At 55.9% G+C, this 16,575-nt stretch overlaps 1 protein-coding gene across 1 annotated transcript; it reads right to left on the reverse strand.

Annotated features, from left to right (window-relative positions):
* Nucleotides 1-1,615: 1,615 nt before the first annotated feature.
* On the reverse strand, nt 1,616-15,902 carry ELP6 (elongator acetyltransferase complex subunit 6). The gene is made up of 7 exons (XM_030971497.1): nt 15,813-15,902; nt 12,023-12,101; nt 10,750-10,820; nt 5,444-5,571; nt 4,452-4,644; nt 2,893-3,039; nt 1,616-2,381 (listed from the first exon to the last, which is right to left on the reverse strand). Exons 1-7 carry the CDS (start codon nt 15,864-15,866, stop codon nt 2,253-2,255), a joined length of 801 nt encoding a protein of 266 aa, XP_030827357.1. The 5' UTR covers nt 15,867-15,902; the 3' UTR covers nt 1,616-2,252.
* Nucleotides 15,903-16,575: the final 673 nt, after the last annotated feature.

Genomic DNA, 16,575 nt, shown 5'->3' on the forward strand with positions numbered 1-16,575 from the left:
GGGGCTGAGCACCCCCAGAACAGCCTTTCCAGGGCCCTTCTTGCACCTGCAGACTCTGACACTTACCAACAGTCCCTGCTGCCTGCAGCTTTCCCAATGTAACATATCCCCTTCTCCCAGGGACCTGCAACGCTGAGCACCAGCCCAGCCTTGGTGGGACCCCCCCTGCTTGGAGAGCTGAGCCCTCAAGCCAAGTCCCACCCGAGAGCTGAGCCGTCAGGCCAAGTCCCAGCCAATTTCTCAGCGTTGCCCAAGCTCTGGCTGGCACACAAACACAGCCCGTGCGTGGCAGGGCCCTGAGCACGCAGCTGGCGGCTGACCACGGGCAAGGCCAGCCTGTCCTGCCACCGATGGCACCATTCCTGCCATCCACTCTGGGGCTGCCCTCCCGCAGCGTCAGCTCCAGAGCGAGGCCTTGGCTGGAGCAGGGCCATGCTGGTGGCCTTGGGCAGCACAGCTGTGCCATCGTGTCCTGGTGGCCAAGGTCACGGCTGGACACGGCTGGGCTGCTGGGAGCGCTGGGTTGGGCCGTGACTCAGTAACCCCCACAGGTCTCATGCCCTGTCCAAGCTCGCACCACTGCACTGTGCAGGCAGACAGGCTCTTTCCAAAGGGCTCCAATCCCGGGGAACACCCCCTGCATGGGGACATGGGGCACCAGGCCCAGGCTCCTCAGCACATTTCTGGGATACTGGCACTGGTTAAGGGCAGAAAGAACCAGGCACAAGGCAGCAGTGATGTCACACATCAATGATGTCACACAGGGACGATGTCACACAGCAGTGATGTCACACAGTGACCCTGTCAGTTTCAAGAGGGAGGCAGAGCCTGAGAGCCAGAATTTGGGATCTCTCCAAGGATAATCCTACAGACATTACTCCAATTATTCACCATTCCATGCCCTTTAGGCTGCTGCAGTGCCAGCAGCTACTGGTCCTCTCCTCCTCCCTCTGCAGATTGTGACAGTGCACTGACCCTGGGCACTGCCAGCACACTGGGACAGCAGCAGTGGCACTGGGCACTGCCACTTCCACAGCGGAGCACGGAGAGACCCAGGGGACACCAGGGATGACTGATCCTCTAGCACACACATGGCCTGACTCCCCTCCCTCCCTGTGGCTTTGCCACCATCCTCGGAGCCTGCCTGGCTTCCCCGGACTGCCACTGATCAGCAGCCACAGCCCTGAGCTTGCCAGGGCTCCCAAAACTCTGAGGCAAAGGGCACAAACCGGCCTGGGATGGGTCACTGAGTCTACGTGGAAAATCAGGAATGCGTCTCACTGCCAGAGTTGCTATCCCAGCTCTGGAGCTGCAAGGACCTGGCAGATTGCTCTGGACTCTCACAAGTGTGGGGGGTGTTATTATCTCCCAGGATAAATGGGATATCCCAGCAGCAGCAGCTACCAGGAGACCTCCAGGCCTGAGCTTTGCTCCCAGGACTGCCCCTGCGGCCATGGGGAAGGCTCTGTCCTCACCCAGGCTAGGGAGATGCTCATTCCTGCTCTCTGCCAGGGAGCAGGTGGGGAGCAGTTCCCAGCCAGACATCTGCGGTTACTTAATCACTGTACCCTTATCTCACTGAAATTATGGATTATTAATAAAAAAACCCTGCCTCAGCACAGGCAGGTCATGTAACTGCTAGTCAGGGTTTGGGATGAGGAAGCAGTGGCTGACACAGGCTCGCAGAGGGGTTTATCCAACCACAAAGCCCAGGCTGAGCTTGGGAAGCCGCAGGGTTTGATAAAGCATGGCAGTGCCAGGTCTCAGCACAGCCAGGTGAGGGCTGCACACGGAGCTGTGGATTTACCAAGTGCAGGGAAGTTGGGAGATGGCCAAACCTCTGCCAGCCAGAGCTGGGAGCAAGGGGAGGATTGCGCCAGGCTCCTGGACCATCCCTGCTCCACCCGCTGTGTGTCATCCCCTCCCGTGCCAGCTCCAGCTCCCTCCGTGCAGTGCCTGGCACCGGAAGAGGTGAGGCAAGGCACACTCAGCCCGCAGGGCACCCCCTGCCTGTATTTACATGCTCCAAGGGCCATTCTTGCAAGTTCTTGCTCCCTTTCTTGGCCTGAGTGTGTTGGGAACGGGGTGGGAGGACAAAGGGACGCAGCAGGCCCCAGGCAGGCTGCTCCCACGTTGGCACCACTTCCAGGTGTGTCTGAGCTTCCCTCGTGGGTCAGTTTGCTGTGCTGCTCCCGAGGGGTGCTGGTGGTGCTTCTACAGAGGCAGGGACTGTCACTCCAGGCTCTGCAGTGTCACAGGACTGCAGCCGACAGCCCCGGTGCAAAGAAGGTGACGTTCCTGTCCTGGATCTTGTACTGGTAGATCTGGACCAGATCCTGCTCCGCCGCCTGCCGCAAGGACAATCTCTTGATTATTTTAATCTGCAAAGGGAAAGGAATAGGAACATTGTCCCTTTGGCTGCCCAGAGCAGCCTTGCCCCCAGTGCCTCTGGCTGGCCTGCAGGGAAGGGGAGTCACTGACAAATAATCCATCAGCAGCTGCCTGTCCCTGTGCCTTTGGTGGCAGGCCCTGATGAGGGATCACACAAGTGTCAGCATGCTCCTAGCCCTGCAGAGATCACCACAGGCCAGGCTCAGACACATCATTAGGGGAAACTTCCCAGGAGTTTTCCCTCACCCCGGGCTGGGAGAAGCCTGCGCTGCAGCTGCTGTAGAAACCCTGGAAAGCTTCCAGAGGTGGGGAGTCCCAGGTGGCAGGATGTCCCTGAATATCCCTGCAGAAGCAGTGACAGCTGGGTGCTCCAGCAGATCCTGGTGCCCACAGGATTACCCTTAACCACACTGCAGCCTGGGCTGTCTCCCAGAACCCCGGGGCCTGCGGTGCTGTAGGTGACAGGGACACGTGCCAGCTGTCCATGCTGCTGTGCCTCACCTGCCCGTGAACATCCTTGCAGAAGCCGGTGGCCAGCCCCTGTGCCCACAGGATGAGGTCGCTGTGATGGCACAGGGAGTTCACAACCAGTTCATTCTCCTCATCCTCTGAATCCTCGTTGCTGTGAACCAGCACCACGATGTTCCCCTGCAACGGGAGCAGCAGGCAGGGATGAGCCCCTGGCTGGGCCTAATCCTTTGGGGGAAGGATGGGAGGGTGGCAACAGGAGCTTTCACAAACATCCCATCTAAGCTCCAGCTTGGTCTGAATTCCACTGGGAAATTCCCAGCCAGAATCCCCCCATACCCTGGCTGATCCCCAGTGAGGGCAGCAGATGAGGGGGGATTCTGCCCCTCTGCCCCACCCAGGTGAGACCCCCCTGCAGAGCTGCCTCCAGCTCTGGGCCCAAACCAGAGGTGTCCCTGCCCACAGCACACATGATCTTTATGGTCCCTTCCAAGACAGGCCATTCTGTGACATACAAACACTGAAGAGCTCACTGTACATTGTGTACACACACACATATATGTAACATGCAATCTAAAAATACCTCCAGCCTCTGAGAGGAGACAGTGGCTGAACCAGTCTGTCAGGCTGAGCAGATGGCACTGACTGAATTCAGAGCAGGTAAATAAAGAGGTGGCCAAAGGGCTGCAGCAATGCTCACACCCTCACAGCTCTGACAGGGAGCAAACACCTCCCCAACACACCGACTCTATTAACAGCCACCCCAAGAGACTCTGCCTCAGCCATGCAAGTCACCAGTGACTTAAAATAACACGAATTCTCAATCAATTAAAATGTACTTTAAGGCTTCAGAACACCTCAGACAGAAATAGCAAAGTGTTAGCGTGGTTGATCATCTTTTTTAGCTCTTTGGAGGTAAATACTCTCTGCAAGCAGCTCATCCCTGTCAGCACATACAGCCCAACACCATGTACTGTGTGAAGTGCAGGGTGACAGCACCCAGCACCATAGGCTCATTCTTCACTCCTGCAGGGAAGTGCCCAGGGAGGGGACGCTGCCTGTGATGGCACAGCTTGGATGTGACTGTGAGCACTCCTGGCTGTGGTGCTCTCAGGAGTCCCCACATCTCCGTAGATCATCATCCTACCTTGGGAAGCAGCCACACTGGAGGGTGGTAGGAGTAGGGGCTGGTGTGCCCCCGAAGGGACCCTTCATTTCTGTCCCCTGTGAGACTCACCAGCCCCTCACAGACTCGTTTCCACCCCTGCCCTCCCACGCAGGGGTGTGAGTCAGGATCTCTGGAGAGCCAGGAGCTCCAAAAACCACCATTTTACATCTCAAATCCCTGTTCGTACATCAGAGACACACAGCACCCTTCTCTGGGCAGCATCTCCCAGGAATCCAGCTGAACAGGAGCCTGCACAGGTACTCAGGGACCCACACAACTCCCAAGAGTGGCCCCAGAGCAATGACCTGAACTCCTTGGACAGCCACAGCCTTTCAGAAACCTCACTATGGTCAGAAGGAAAGAGCAGACAAAGCCAGGCTTTGCTCTGGAGGCTGTGCACAGGCAGAGCCCAGGGCAGCAGTACCTTCAGCTGGCAGCACACACACACACGGCAGTAGTGGATGAAGTCCAGCACGGCCACCGGGGCAGCCCCCAGGCTCAGCAGGACACTGAGGTCATCCACCAGCAGCACGGGGCCCTTCCAGGAATCACCGGCAGTGGCACTCAGGGACACGCGGACAAACTCAAACAGGGCTCGCAGGTCACAGCTGCTCCCGCTGCAAGACATGAGGGACGTGTCAGGGGCTTGGCACCGCGTGTCCCCCTCCTCACCCACTGACCCACAGTGGGGATCACCTGCCTGTCCCCTCCCTGCTGTCCCCACTGCTGTGACAGCCAGCTCCCCACTGCCCTTCAGCCCCTGCTCCTCCTTCATGCCTGTGTGTGGTGAAACCCTCCTGCCCTGCTCCAGGGGTCGTGGAATGGTTGGGGTGGGAAGGAAACTCAAAGCCCATCCAGTGCCACCTCTCTGCCATGGCACAGACACCTTCCACTATCCCAGGCTGCTCCAAGCTCAGTCCAACATGGCCTGGGACACTGCTGGGGAAGTGTTTGGCCTCTGCTGAGCTTCCCAGGGAACAGGGAGAAAATGACATGGGAATAAACCCAAAAGCCAGCATGGATAAAGCAGCACTGCTCCCTTGGATAAGAATAAAACTCAAAATAATGAAAGAAGGGAATAAAACCACTTGGCTGGGGTTTCATTTCACACAAACCTGTGGAGTGCTGAAATAAATGTTGTTCTAGACCTGTGACATGCTTGGCAATAAGGCTGGGGGTGGAAGTTCCCCTAAAATTCTGGAAAGGAGGACAGAATCCCCCATGAGCAGCAGCGAGGGACAGGCCAGGACACTTAGAGGGATGTGCACAATGCTGATGTTTCCCTTCCCTTGGTGTCCAGCTGAGTCCTTGGGCCTTGGAGGAGAGCACAAAGGGCAGCAGGAGCCGGTCCTGGACCTTGGGTGGTGCCCTTGGTGGCAGCAGATGTGAGGGGGAACACTCCATGCTCAGGCTCACCTCAGAAACTGCAGAGGACTGGGCTGTCCTGGCTGCTCCTCCTCCCCAAACAGGAGGTCAAGGCAGGACTTGAGGCCCTCCAGGAAGACAAGCTGTCCCCGCTCCTTGGCAGCTGCCAGACTGACTCCCTGCAGAGAGGAAAACTCTGGGTTTCAGAGGGAACACTTACGGAAAATGGTGCACACAGAACCACATGGGTCGACAGCCAAATTTTCATTCTTGTTTGAATCAAATCTTATCTAAATGTGCTGATAAAGTCAGTGCTTCAGGGATGAAATGGGCACTTCTGTTACAGCCACTGGTGGCATATTCACTCTTCTGTACTTTGACAGAATATAACAAAAACATACTGTGATCTGGGCTCAAACCTGGAATTCCTTCTGCAAAGCCAGCTTGGTGTGCAGAGGCAGGGAGAGAATGGGCCAGGCTTCTCCAAGGGCCTGCTGTGAGCAATCCCTTCACGTCCCTCCCTGGGAGGTGAAAGCTTTTGTTTGTCACTATCTCCAGATCTGTGGCAATAAGGGCTCCTGGCACAGCCCACGCAGCTGAGCCTGGCACGGCCTGGATCCGGAGAGCGCCGTGGGCTTGGCATCCCCACATTGCACAACACCTGGAGAGAGCAGCCAGGGCTCTCACAGCCAGGGCTCCCACAGCCAGGAATCCCACGGGAAGCAGCCCTGGCTCCACCAGCAGGAGGAGGAGGACCACGACAAACGCCTGGGGCTGCAGCTCAGACTCAAGCTCAGCTGGCTCACAGCCCTGCCTGGTGGTGAGGCCAATGGAGAGCCACGTGCTGGGAACAGCCAGCTCCAACGGAGACATCCACAGCTGCAGCAGACATGGAGAAGGCTCAGCTGGAGATCACACAATTCTAGAAAGGTTTGGGTTGGAGGGATGTTTAAAGGTCATCCAGTTCCATCCCCCTGCAGGGACACCTTCCACTGGACTAGGCTGCTCCAAGGCCTGTCAAGGGCTGAAGGATCTGGGGGTTCAGCCTGGACAAGAGGAGGCTCTGAGGGGACCTTCTCACTCTCCACAGTTTATTCTCAAAAAGGGTGGTCAGGCACTGGAAGTGGCTGCCCAGAGCAGTGGAGGAGTCACCATCCCTGGGGGGATTTAAAACCCCTGTGGATGTGGCACTTGGGTTAGAGGAAGCCCTGGCAGTGCCGGGGGACAGGCGGACACAATGATCCTTGAGGGCTTTCCAACCTCAATGATTCCATGACCATGTGCAGTACAATTATTTCCTGGAGGATTTGACTAGGTGACCTTTTCAGGTGTCTTCCAACCCAAACCATTCCATGATTATCTTCCCAGGCTCAATTTTGCAGCACTATAACTTTGTAACATGGATATTAAGAATAATCTAAGGCCTGACTGAACTCCATCTGCTGGCATCTGCTCCCTGCTTTAAATGGAAGCTGCTTGGACTCCCGATCCTGGGAATCCTGCTGCCTTAGAACTCTTCCTCTATTTTCCTTCTACTCAGCTGGGAAGGAACATATGCCTGAATGCTCACTCCCTCTTCAGAGTCCCCCTATCAAGGAATAGATTTTTTTGGGCACTACCCCTCAGTAACAGCTTCAGAAATAGCAGCATTATTGGGCAATCCTGAGCACACACGATGGAAAACTTCCTAGGCAAGGACAGAAGCACCTTTATGTGGCAGGTGAGGAGCAGGGAACAGCCAGCAAATAAATACCTGCCATGCCGTAAGGAAGGGCTGGGCTGCACAGCAGCCTCACATACCTCATTCCCTCAGGGATTTCTGCAGCCCATAGACTGGGAACCTGCTGAAAGGCTGTGACTGAATTCACTATTAATATCAATAATTCAGCAACTGATTTTACCTTTGCTTCAGCCATTTCTTCCTGCACACACAAAGTCTCTGTACCTCAGATCTGCAAGAAAAGTGTCCCCCACTTCAGAAGGGAACTCAGTGCTGTGACACCAGGGCCTGCCTGGGTGACAGAGAAGGGCCACAGCAGCCAGGGACAGGGTGCCTGTGTGCCAGACCAAGAATTCAGCCCCCTCAGTGCCATGCCATGGACCCAGCAAGTCCAGCTTCATTTTCCAGCAGGGGAACAGGTTCCAGAGAACTCACCCACTGCAGTCACCTGCCACAGCAAACCTCTGCCTGTCCCCTGCTGGCAGCCCACCCAGTGTGACCTCTGGAAGCAGCACGGGAAGCATCAGACAGCTTGTGAAAGTGGGATAAGTGCTCAAAATGGCCAGTGGCATCTTCCTGAGTGCACAGCCAGGACTGATATCCCCAGAGCAGAGCCAGGGCAGTGCCCAGCACCCAGACAGCCTGAAAGCTTTCCCTGTGAGCCAGCATCCCACTCCATTACCCTGGAGCACAGGACATTATCTCTGGCACGCTGCCAGCCATCGACCCAGGCCAGGAATGCTCCTGCAGCAGCAGCTCAGCTCTCCTGTCCCTGTGGGGAGCTGCTGGAGCCTGGTGTCCCCGGGCTGCCAGCAGTGACAGCCCCTCAGAGCAGAGCTGCTGCTCACCACTGGCCATTCCACACGGGAAAGGGAAATGTCTGAGGGACAGAAGGAATGGAGTGTGCAAAGCAGGGGGAATGAGCTCATCAGCAAACACAGCTGTGGGACAAAGTGGGGCCATCAGTGATCAGGCCACACCATGTCCTCCAAGCTGTGAGCTCAGAGCAGGGGACAGGAGATGACCATCAAATGGGGACAAATCTGGTTTTCCTGTAAAACGAAACAAACTTTGTACAAGTGAGGGTGGGAACACCAACCTGGCAGGGTGCCCTGCTGCTGTTTGTCCTGATATAGCCCTGTGTGTCCTCTGCAAGGTCAGGGCCAATAACACTGCCAGTGCCTTAAAATGAAGTGTGGGTCCTCAGGGAAAGAGGACACAGGCACAAAAAAAGCCAGGGAAGTTTTTTCTTGCAAGCAAACATCATCCCTGCACTTAGCTAACACATAAGGAAGTGGCTTGGGACTTGTAACACCTGGCAATCTGGGAAAGCAGCAAGTCCCTGGAAGCATCACTTCAGCTGTGTATAAATATTCACTTTATCACCACACACAAGTGGCGCTACAAGTGTCACTGTACAATCCACCCTGGCTCCAGGAGCCTCCCGCTGGGGCTGGGACTACCCTGCTCCCAACAGAAACTGGGGCACGGTTCAGTTCTGAAGCTCTTCCAAGCGCAGGCTCTCCTAAGGGCATAATCACAGTCACAGAATCACTGAGGCTGGAAAAGTCCCCTGAACCCATCCAGCCCAGCCATTCCCTCAGCACTGCCAAGGCCACCACCAACCCAAGTCCCCAAATGCAACATCCACAGGGTTTTCAAATCCCTTCACCAATGGGGACTCCACCATGGCCCTGGGCAGCTGGGCCAGGGCCAGATCACCCTTCTAGGGAAGGAATTTTCCCAATATCCAACCTGAACCTCCCCTGGCAACCCTTGAGGTCCCTGCTCCCTGGGAGCAGAGCCCGACCCCCCCGGCTGTGCCCTCCTGGCAGGAGCTGTGCAGAGCCACAAGGTCCCCCTGAGCCTCCTTTGCTCCAGGCTGAGCCCCTTCCCAGCTCCCTCAGCCTCTCCTGGGGCTCCAGCCCCTTCCCCATCTCCATTCCCTGGACACACTGTTCCTGTACCTGGGGATCACAAATCTGCCCCCAGGACTGGAGGTGCCTCAGCAGTGCCAGCACAGGGGATGGGCACTGCCCTGGGCCTGTCGCCACACTATTACTGCTCTCCAGTAAAGATCTACAGCAGCCAGCTCTCAACCAAATTTAAGAGTGAAACTACCCTGCCGAGAACCACCTTTTCTGAGCCTGACATGTTCATCTGCGCAAAGAAGGATTAAAGCAAAGAGAAGATGTGATGGAAACTTGGATATAAATAACTGATGCTGCGACCTCCAGCTCCTCAGAGCTTGGGAGGAATTCACAGCAAGGACCACAGGGGCACCTATGAAGCCGCAAGGCAGGAGTGACTCAGAGCTGAAAGCAGCTCAGCGCCTCTCTGAGCTGTGCTTATCACCTCCTTTGTGGCAGCCACCTTTTGTTCGACTATCAGACAGCAAATCGCCCCCATTTGCATCGCACGTGTGCTCCAGCTAATCCTCCTGTTCTCTCCCTCCTCAGCCTGCCAGCCAGGGAGATGTCAGCAGCTCCCATTAAGTGTACACCGGGAAATCTCGGCATTAGGAAACACCCTGACTTCAGGAGCAGGCAGGGATCCCGTATTTAACTGCTGGATTTCCTCCCCACAGCGGCTGCTGTGCCCCATTTCCTGCCCCACTCAGCAAGTTCCCTCCACGATTTCCTCCTCTCTGCACCACGAAGGCCAGGACAGCTCTGTGCTCGAGGGGGGTGTTTTGTTCAGCCAGGGGAATCACACCTTGAGTTACAGCTCCGTGGGGGAACACCGTGTTTGTTGTGTACCCCGGGCCGCTGATCTCCTTTCAAAAGGTAAAACCTGAGCAGTACATAAAATACAGGCGTTTAGCAGCACCATGTTTACAGTGGGGAATACAGTACCTGGTTCCCCAGCACCTGGGAGTCTTGATGAGCAGCAGTGCTGCTGGGATTCACAGCAGAACCAGAGGGAGGAGCAGTGCAAGCCCTCATCCCTTCAGCCCTGGAAGGTCACCTGCACTTCCCACCTGGAGCATTTCACCTTGCAGTGTTGTACAAAGAGCTGAGTGAAGCAGTTTGGAGCTCAGACAATATGCTGACATGCAGAATTACCCTGCCTGCTTTGTCTCTGTTTCCTCATTTCAGAGTACACATAATCCTTGTCCAACTCAGCATGGGAAGGAAATCCCTAGGAACTTACCTGTGGCTCCTCACAGGGCTCAGAGGGATGGCTCAGCCCAAGCCAGAGACACACAGGTGTCCTTGTGACTCAACCCTCCATCCCAACAGGAACCAGACGACAGGGCACAAAGTCACCTCAGGAGCCCCTGCAGGGGTGCAGGGGTCCTGGGAACACTGACACCACAGCATTTTCCTCTCCAGGGGATTAAGGAACCTCCATCTACCAGTCTGTGCCTGTTCTGGGGAGCACTGATCCCCAGCAAACACTTCCAAGCACAAAGCAAGCAGCTGTCCAGCCCTTGGCAGGGCACAGCCCATGGGGCACCTCACAGCCAGGTCTTTGCCCCAAAGTGCTCTTTACCACAGGAGCACCAATTCTGACTGTCCCCATCAAGACATGGAAACATTTGCTCACACACAGTTCCTGCTCCCCATTCCTATTCCTTCCCACCCAAGAGAAACTACCTGGACCCATAGTAATGAACCCATGCCAAGAGACTCACCAGCTTCTGTGCCACGATGCTGTAGTGGCTGAAGGACTGGAGCAGGGCCACAAAGCAAACCTTGCAGCCAGCTGGGGAGGCACAAAAGCACACATTAGCAGTTCCACTGTGCAGCTGACATTATCAAAGCTCATAAATCACAGCAGCCAGGCCACAGATCTGTCTAGAAGGACCTTCAAGTGATGCAGGTCTAGACAAACTCTACTTTGCTTTCAGTTTTCACCCTTCTAGAGGATATCTGCATTAGTGAAAATGTTGGTTTAAAAAGAGAGGAAAAGAAGGAAAAAGATGACTTTAAAAAGTGTAAGGCCCATTTTCTGCCTCGTGCCAGGCCAGCCTGGGACCTCCTGACCCTGTTTGATGGTGTGACAATAAGAAGGCCAAGGGCCAGCTGTGACACTGAACTACTGAAACCACAGACATGACAAAAATTCCCATTTTGGCTCTCACAGGGCAAGTGACCTTGACTGGAAAAACACAGAACTGGGCATTGTGTCAGACACCTAAATAAAAAGTGATTTTGGAACACAGTTTGGCTATGAACATAACCATGTTTGTTGGACGTGGATTTCAAGTCGAACAAGTCAATGGCCCCAGATGAACGTTCAGATCTCCCAAAGGTTTTGGGCACCAAGAGGACAACATGGGGGTGCTGCAAACAGGTCCTGGGCTGGAGGGGGGCAGGTGACAGCCAGCACACCAATTCCCAGGGCACTGCTGTGGGGCAGCACCAATGCCCAGGGCATTGCTGTGGGGCAGGACATCAGCAGAGCCTGAGGCAGTGCCTGGCAGGTCTCTGAATCATTTACAGTTGGAGGAGTCCCTGAGTCCAGTGCCTGCTCTGCAGGGGCCAGGAGGTTACTCACAGGGGAAACTGCTCCCACAAAAGTAATTAGACACCTTGCCAGGCTCTGTTTGTTTCTTGACTCACTCTGAGCTTATCTGTTGTTAATTGGTCCTGATATGTGTAATTATATCATAAAAATGGAAGCAGTGAGGGAATTGCAGTGAACATCTCCCTGTCAGAGCCTGTGAGATTTACAACCATTGCCACAATCCATGATGAAACAAGGTGCAGAATTATGGGATGTACCCAAAGATACAGAGGAGTCCCAAGAACAAGTCAGGACTAGGACCCATAAATCCCAACCCCAAACTCTGGGTTTATCTGAGGATAATCACACTCTGCAGAACTGCCCTCTGCTCATGGAGCAATCCTGAGGAAACCTCTGGGGTGTGCCTGCCTCAGAGACTGCTGCTGCTGCTGACCCACCTCTGAGGTAGAAGGAGAGGAAGTGGTGCACCAGGAAGCTGCCATCTGTCCGGGTGTCTCGCAGCAGAGTGAATTTACCCTGGAAAAGAAGCAGCAAAATAACAGAGTAAGGTGAAGTCACAAACTGCTCTTAGTAGACAAGATGTTGGTCCAAGCTGCAGGAATTCTGCAGGTGCTACTCAGAGGAAGAAGTGGACAAGCAGAGCTCCAGCTGCCTGTTTACAAAGGGAAGCCAGCACTTCCTCTGACACAGCCCATGGGGAGGCATCTGAACCACAGCATCACTAAGGCTGGAAAAGCCCTCTGAGCCCACCAAACCCAACCATGAACCCAGCTCAACCCTTAGCCCTGCCAAGCTCACCACTGAACCATGTCCCCATATGTCCCAGCTAAAAACCCTTGTGCTCAACTGTGAGCCCAGCTGGACCCCCAGGTCTGTGCCCTGCAGGTGCCACCACCTCCCCTGGATGTGCAGCACGGTGCTCCCAGTGCCGCCACAGCCAGAGCCTCTGGTGCTGGACACCACCCAGGGGGTTCTGGGCAGTTTCCACCTCCCAGCCCTGTGCCCCTCTCCCCCAATTCACTGGCATCTTTCTTCTCCCACTGGCAGGGAAACAACAGCCACTCACTCACTGCATTCCCAGCCCACTCTCCCTGTGCCACAGCCAGCATTGCCAGTGTTTCAAGTGTCAGCCCCCCTGGAGCTGCTGATCGTCCTGTGCTCAAACAGCCCTCCCTGTCCTCCCTTCCAGGTTTACTTCCACGTGCCACCTTCAGGGTAGAAAACCTTGTCACCAAAATTCTGTAGTGCAGCAAAGCTCTCAGCACAAGGTATAAACCCTGTTTTGATCAGGCAGGAAATTAATTCTGTTCATTAGTGCACACTCATTATCAGCCCCGGCCTCATCAAGGTGTTTGCTTCCATTAAAATCATAGGCAGGATGTTTCTTTAATCAATACAAATCATAGATGAGCTGCTTGGAAACACAAAGAACTTATCAAAGTGGGAGGTTTTTCTTCTCCCAGGAACAGAAGAAGCCTTTCACAGCAATGAGCCATCTCCACACAGGCAATTCCCCAGCCATCCATCAGAACAAACTCCCCGGTGCCTAAAGCCTAAAGCGGAGCGACTGGAACAGCAAACACTGAACATGACTGCAGGGAATGCAGAGCAGAGGCCAGGGCAGGGAAGCTGATCTCCCTCAGCCAGAGTGAGAGCTCTTCCCCCCAGAAAGGGTTTTGCCTCAATGGCATAACACACTGCAGTGACAGGGACACCGCCCCAAGACATGCCCTCCATGGAGGAGACCTGTGCTCAAAGAGCACAAACCCAGACATTCAGGGTTTATCTTCTGCAACTCCAACCCCTCCTGCTCCCCTGTTCCCCACCAGAGCCCCGGGAAGAGCAGGCTGAGCGCTCCCTGCGTGCCCTCCCTGCCAGCACCAGCTGGCTCCCAAGGCTGCACTGGCACCGTGGGGTTTGTCACTCTGAGCACACAGCACCATTCCAAAGGCAAAGCCTTCCTGTAGCACCTTCCCCATGGACCCCAGCCCCTTCTGCCCATGCTCTGCCCTCACGCTCTCAACACCTGCAGGCTATGAGGGAGAGGCTGCAGCTACTTGTCAGGGACTGCAGAATGCCTCGGCGGGGCACAGCGGGTGTCACAAGCCCAGGGTGACACAGCAGGCACACCCACAGGCACAGCCACACCGGCAGCAGCTCCCTGCACCCTGCAGCCCCGCGGGGACAGCTCCTGTCAGCTCGGGAAGTGGCAGGGCCCGGCTGTGGAGCTGCGGAAATGGGGATGGTAGCGCAGGGAAGGCCAGGCCAGCAGAGGGCTGACACTGTCACACAGCGGGACTCGGGCCCGGCTGGGTATCCCAGCACACTGCAGGGACTGGCTCGGCACAGGGATCATTGAGGGGGACCTGCACACGCACTACTCATCATTTACCCCCAGATTTAGTACCGGGAGCATTGCAGGAGGTCATTCCCCACTCCAGGGAACACCGCTCCCTGGGCAGGCAGCCACCCTGGTGTGACACCCGGACAGAGCAGAACCCACAGCCTGTGATGGATGGGAACGCCCAACTCAACCCAAGGAATTCCTCACACAGACAAAGCCTTGCTCGGCTCCTGCTCTGGCTGCCAAGTCCAAACCCAGGATCTTGAGGCCAAATCTTGGGGTTTTGCTCTGTGGAATTTCCTGCTCACGTCAAGGTGAGCTCCTTGCCTCAGAACCAAGCTGGTGGATGCCCTCATTCCCGCTCATCCCACAGCTCCACCACCAAAGTGTCCTCCCCACAGCACAGAGCACAAACTCCACCAAGCACTTCTCCCTTAGTGTTTCACATGCATTAAAAACCCAACACCAACCCACAGGCACCACAGGGCTTTGGGACTTTGCACACTCAGACTATCCTTTACTAACACCTCCCCAGATCTGCTCTGAGCCTCAAGGGCACCATCCCAAATTCCCCTCAGTACTGATTCCCCATCAGACCAGCACTGCCCCACGCCAGCCAGCCTGACAAGGAATGACCTCAGAAACACCTTCCAGATCAAGGAGAAACCTCCCCTATTCTCATCACAAGCTGGTAGTACAGCAAGGGGGGAAACTGGAGACAAAGGGGGAAACTCAGACTTATAAAATAAATTGTCATCCCAAATTGCTTTTGTTATAGAAGCTCATAACTATCAAGAAAAACATGGAGTAACGTGCAGCACACGGATAATTTATTAATAATTACTGATGACACCGAGCTGGTGGTGTGGTCACACGGCAGAGGGAAGAGATGGGGCACCCAGAGGGACCTGGAGATGTTGATGGAGTGAGTCCATGGGAACCTCATGAGGTTCAACAAGGCCAAGTGCAAGGCGTTGCACCTGGGTCAGGACAATCCCCAGAATCAGCAAAGGCTGGGGGATGGATGGACAGATGGACAGAAAACAGATGAGATGCTCCAGGGCTGGAGCCAGGCTGGGAGAGCTAGGAATGTTCCCCTGGAGAGGAGAAGCTCCAGGGAGAGCTCAGAGCCCCTGGCAGGGCCTGAAGGGGCTCCAGGAGAGCTGGAGAGGGACTGGGGACAAGGGATGGAGGGACAGGACACAGGGAATGGCTCCCAGTGCCAGAGGGCAGGGCTGGGTGGGAGATTGGGAATTGCTCTTGTCAGGGTGGCAAGGCCCTAGAATAGAACCCCCAGAGCAACTGTGGCTGCCCCTGGACCCCTGGCAATGTCCCAGGCCAGGCTGGACAGGGCTTGGAGCAGCCTGGGATAGAGGAAAATGTCCCTGCACAGGACAGGAGGCAGGACCGGATGAGCTCTGAGGCTCCTTCCAGCCCAAACCACTCTGGGGTTCCATGACTGACATTTCACCTGCACAGCTCTCACAGACAGCGAGGCTGTTTAGGTCCTGCGTGACTTCATTAACACAAAACCTCCCTGGAAAAGCTACATTAATTAATTTAGTGCCCTAAATGACAAGTATCTCTAGAACAGCTCCCCGGTCCGGAGCAGTGTCCGCCAGCGGGTTTAACGCCCAGTTCTGTGTTTATTCCCCGCACGGGAGCACGGACACACCGCAGGAGCAGAGCTCGGCCGCTGCTCAGTCGGAGCCGGAGCCGTGAGGGGCGGCAGGGAGCCGGGAACGGCAGATGGAAGGGCCAGTGGCGGCTCAGCTCTGGCACCACCCGCCGCCTCGGTCTGCGGAGGCCGTGCCCCTCCCAGCGTGCCCCGCCGCTCCCGGCGGCCCCGGCCCGTCCCTCCCGCCCTCTCAGCGCCCTCTCACCGCGTCCGGGCGCTCCGGGGAGGCCCCGAGCAGCTCGTTCAGCTCCGCGAACATGGCGGGCGCCGCTGAGGGGCCGCGCGGGGCGGGAAGCGCCGGTGCCGCGCATGCGCAGGGCGGGTGGCGCCCCCTGCTGGCGGGGTGCGGCCGGAGCCGCCATTGCCGCCCCCCGGGGAGCCGCGTGCGCAGCAATTAGCGAGGCTGGATCGGCAATTAACGGGGCTGGATCGCTAATTAGCTACTGCACGGGGCTGGATCGGCAATTAACGGGGCTGGATCGCTAATTAGCTACTGCACGGGGCTGGATCGGCAATTAACGGGGCTGGATCGCTAATTAGCTACTGCACGGGGCTGGATCGGCAATTAACGGGGCTGGATAGCTAATTAGCTAATGCATGGGGCTGGATCGCTAATTAGCTACTGCACGGGGCTGGATCGGCAATTAACGGGGCTGGATCGCTAATTAGCTACTGCACGGGGCTGGATCGGCAATTAACGGGGCTGGTGCTATGATGACGGTGTAAGGTGGTGCTAATTGCTCTGCATGATGGCATTACGGGGTGATCGTATTACTGTACGGTGGATCCACGGGGCTGGGCCCGCGTCCCATCGTCAATTAAAGTGGCTGGACCTTCACCCATGTGGTTAATTAAAGTGCTAAATGGGACTGGATCCCCATTCCATCATTAATTCATGGGGCTGGATCCTCATCCCATCATAATTAACGGGGCTAGATGCTCCTCCCATCATTTATTCATGGGGCTGG

This window comes from Camarhynchus parvulus, chromosome 2 (assembly GCF_901933205.1).
Source record: "Camarhynchus parvulus chromosome 2, STF_HiC, whole genome shotgun sequence".
Lineage (NCBI taxonomy): Eukaryota > Metazoa > Chordata > Aves > Passeriformes > Thraupidae > Camarhynchus > Camarhynchus parvulus.

Coding starts and splice junctions, on each gene's coding strand:
- ELP6 (XM_030971497.1), bottom strand. CDS start 15,866: ATGTTCGCGGAGCTGAACGAGCTGCTCGGGGCCTCCCCGGAGCGCCCG. Junction 10,821..12,022: donor CCTCTCCTTCTACCTCAGAG/GTGGGTCAGCAG, acceptor GTGCCTCCCCAG/CTGGCTGCAAGGTTTGCTTT. Junction 3,040..4,451: donor GTGTGTGCTGCCAGCTGAAG/GTACTGCTGCCC, acceptor CTCCCGTTGCAG/GGGAACATCGTGGTGCTGGT.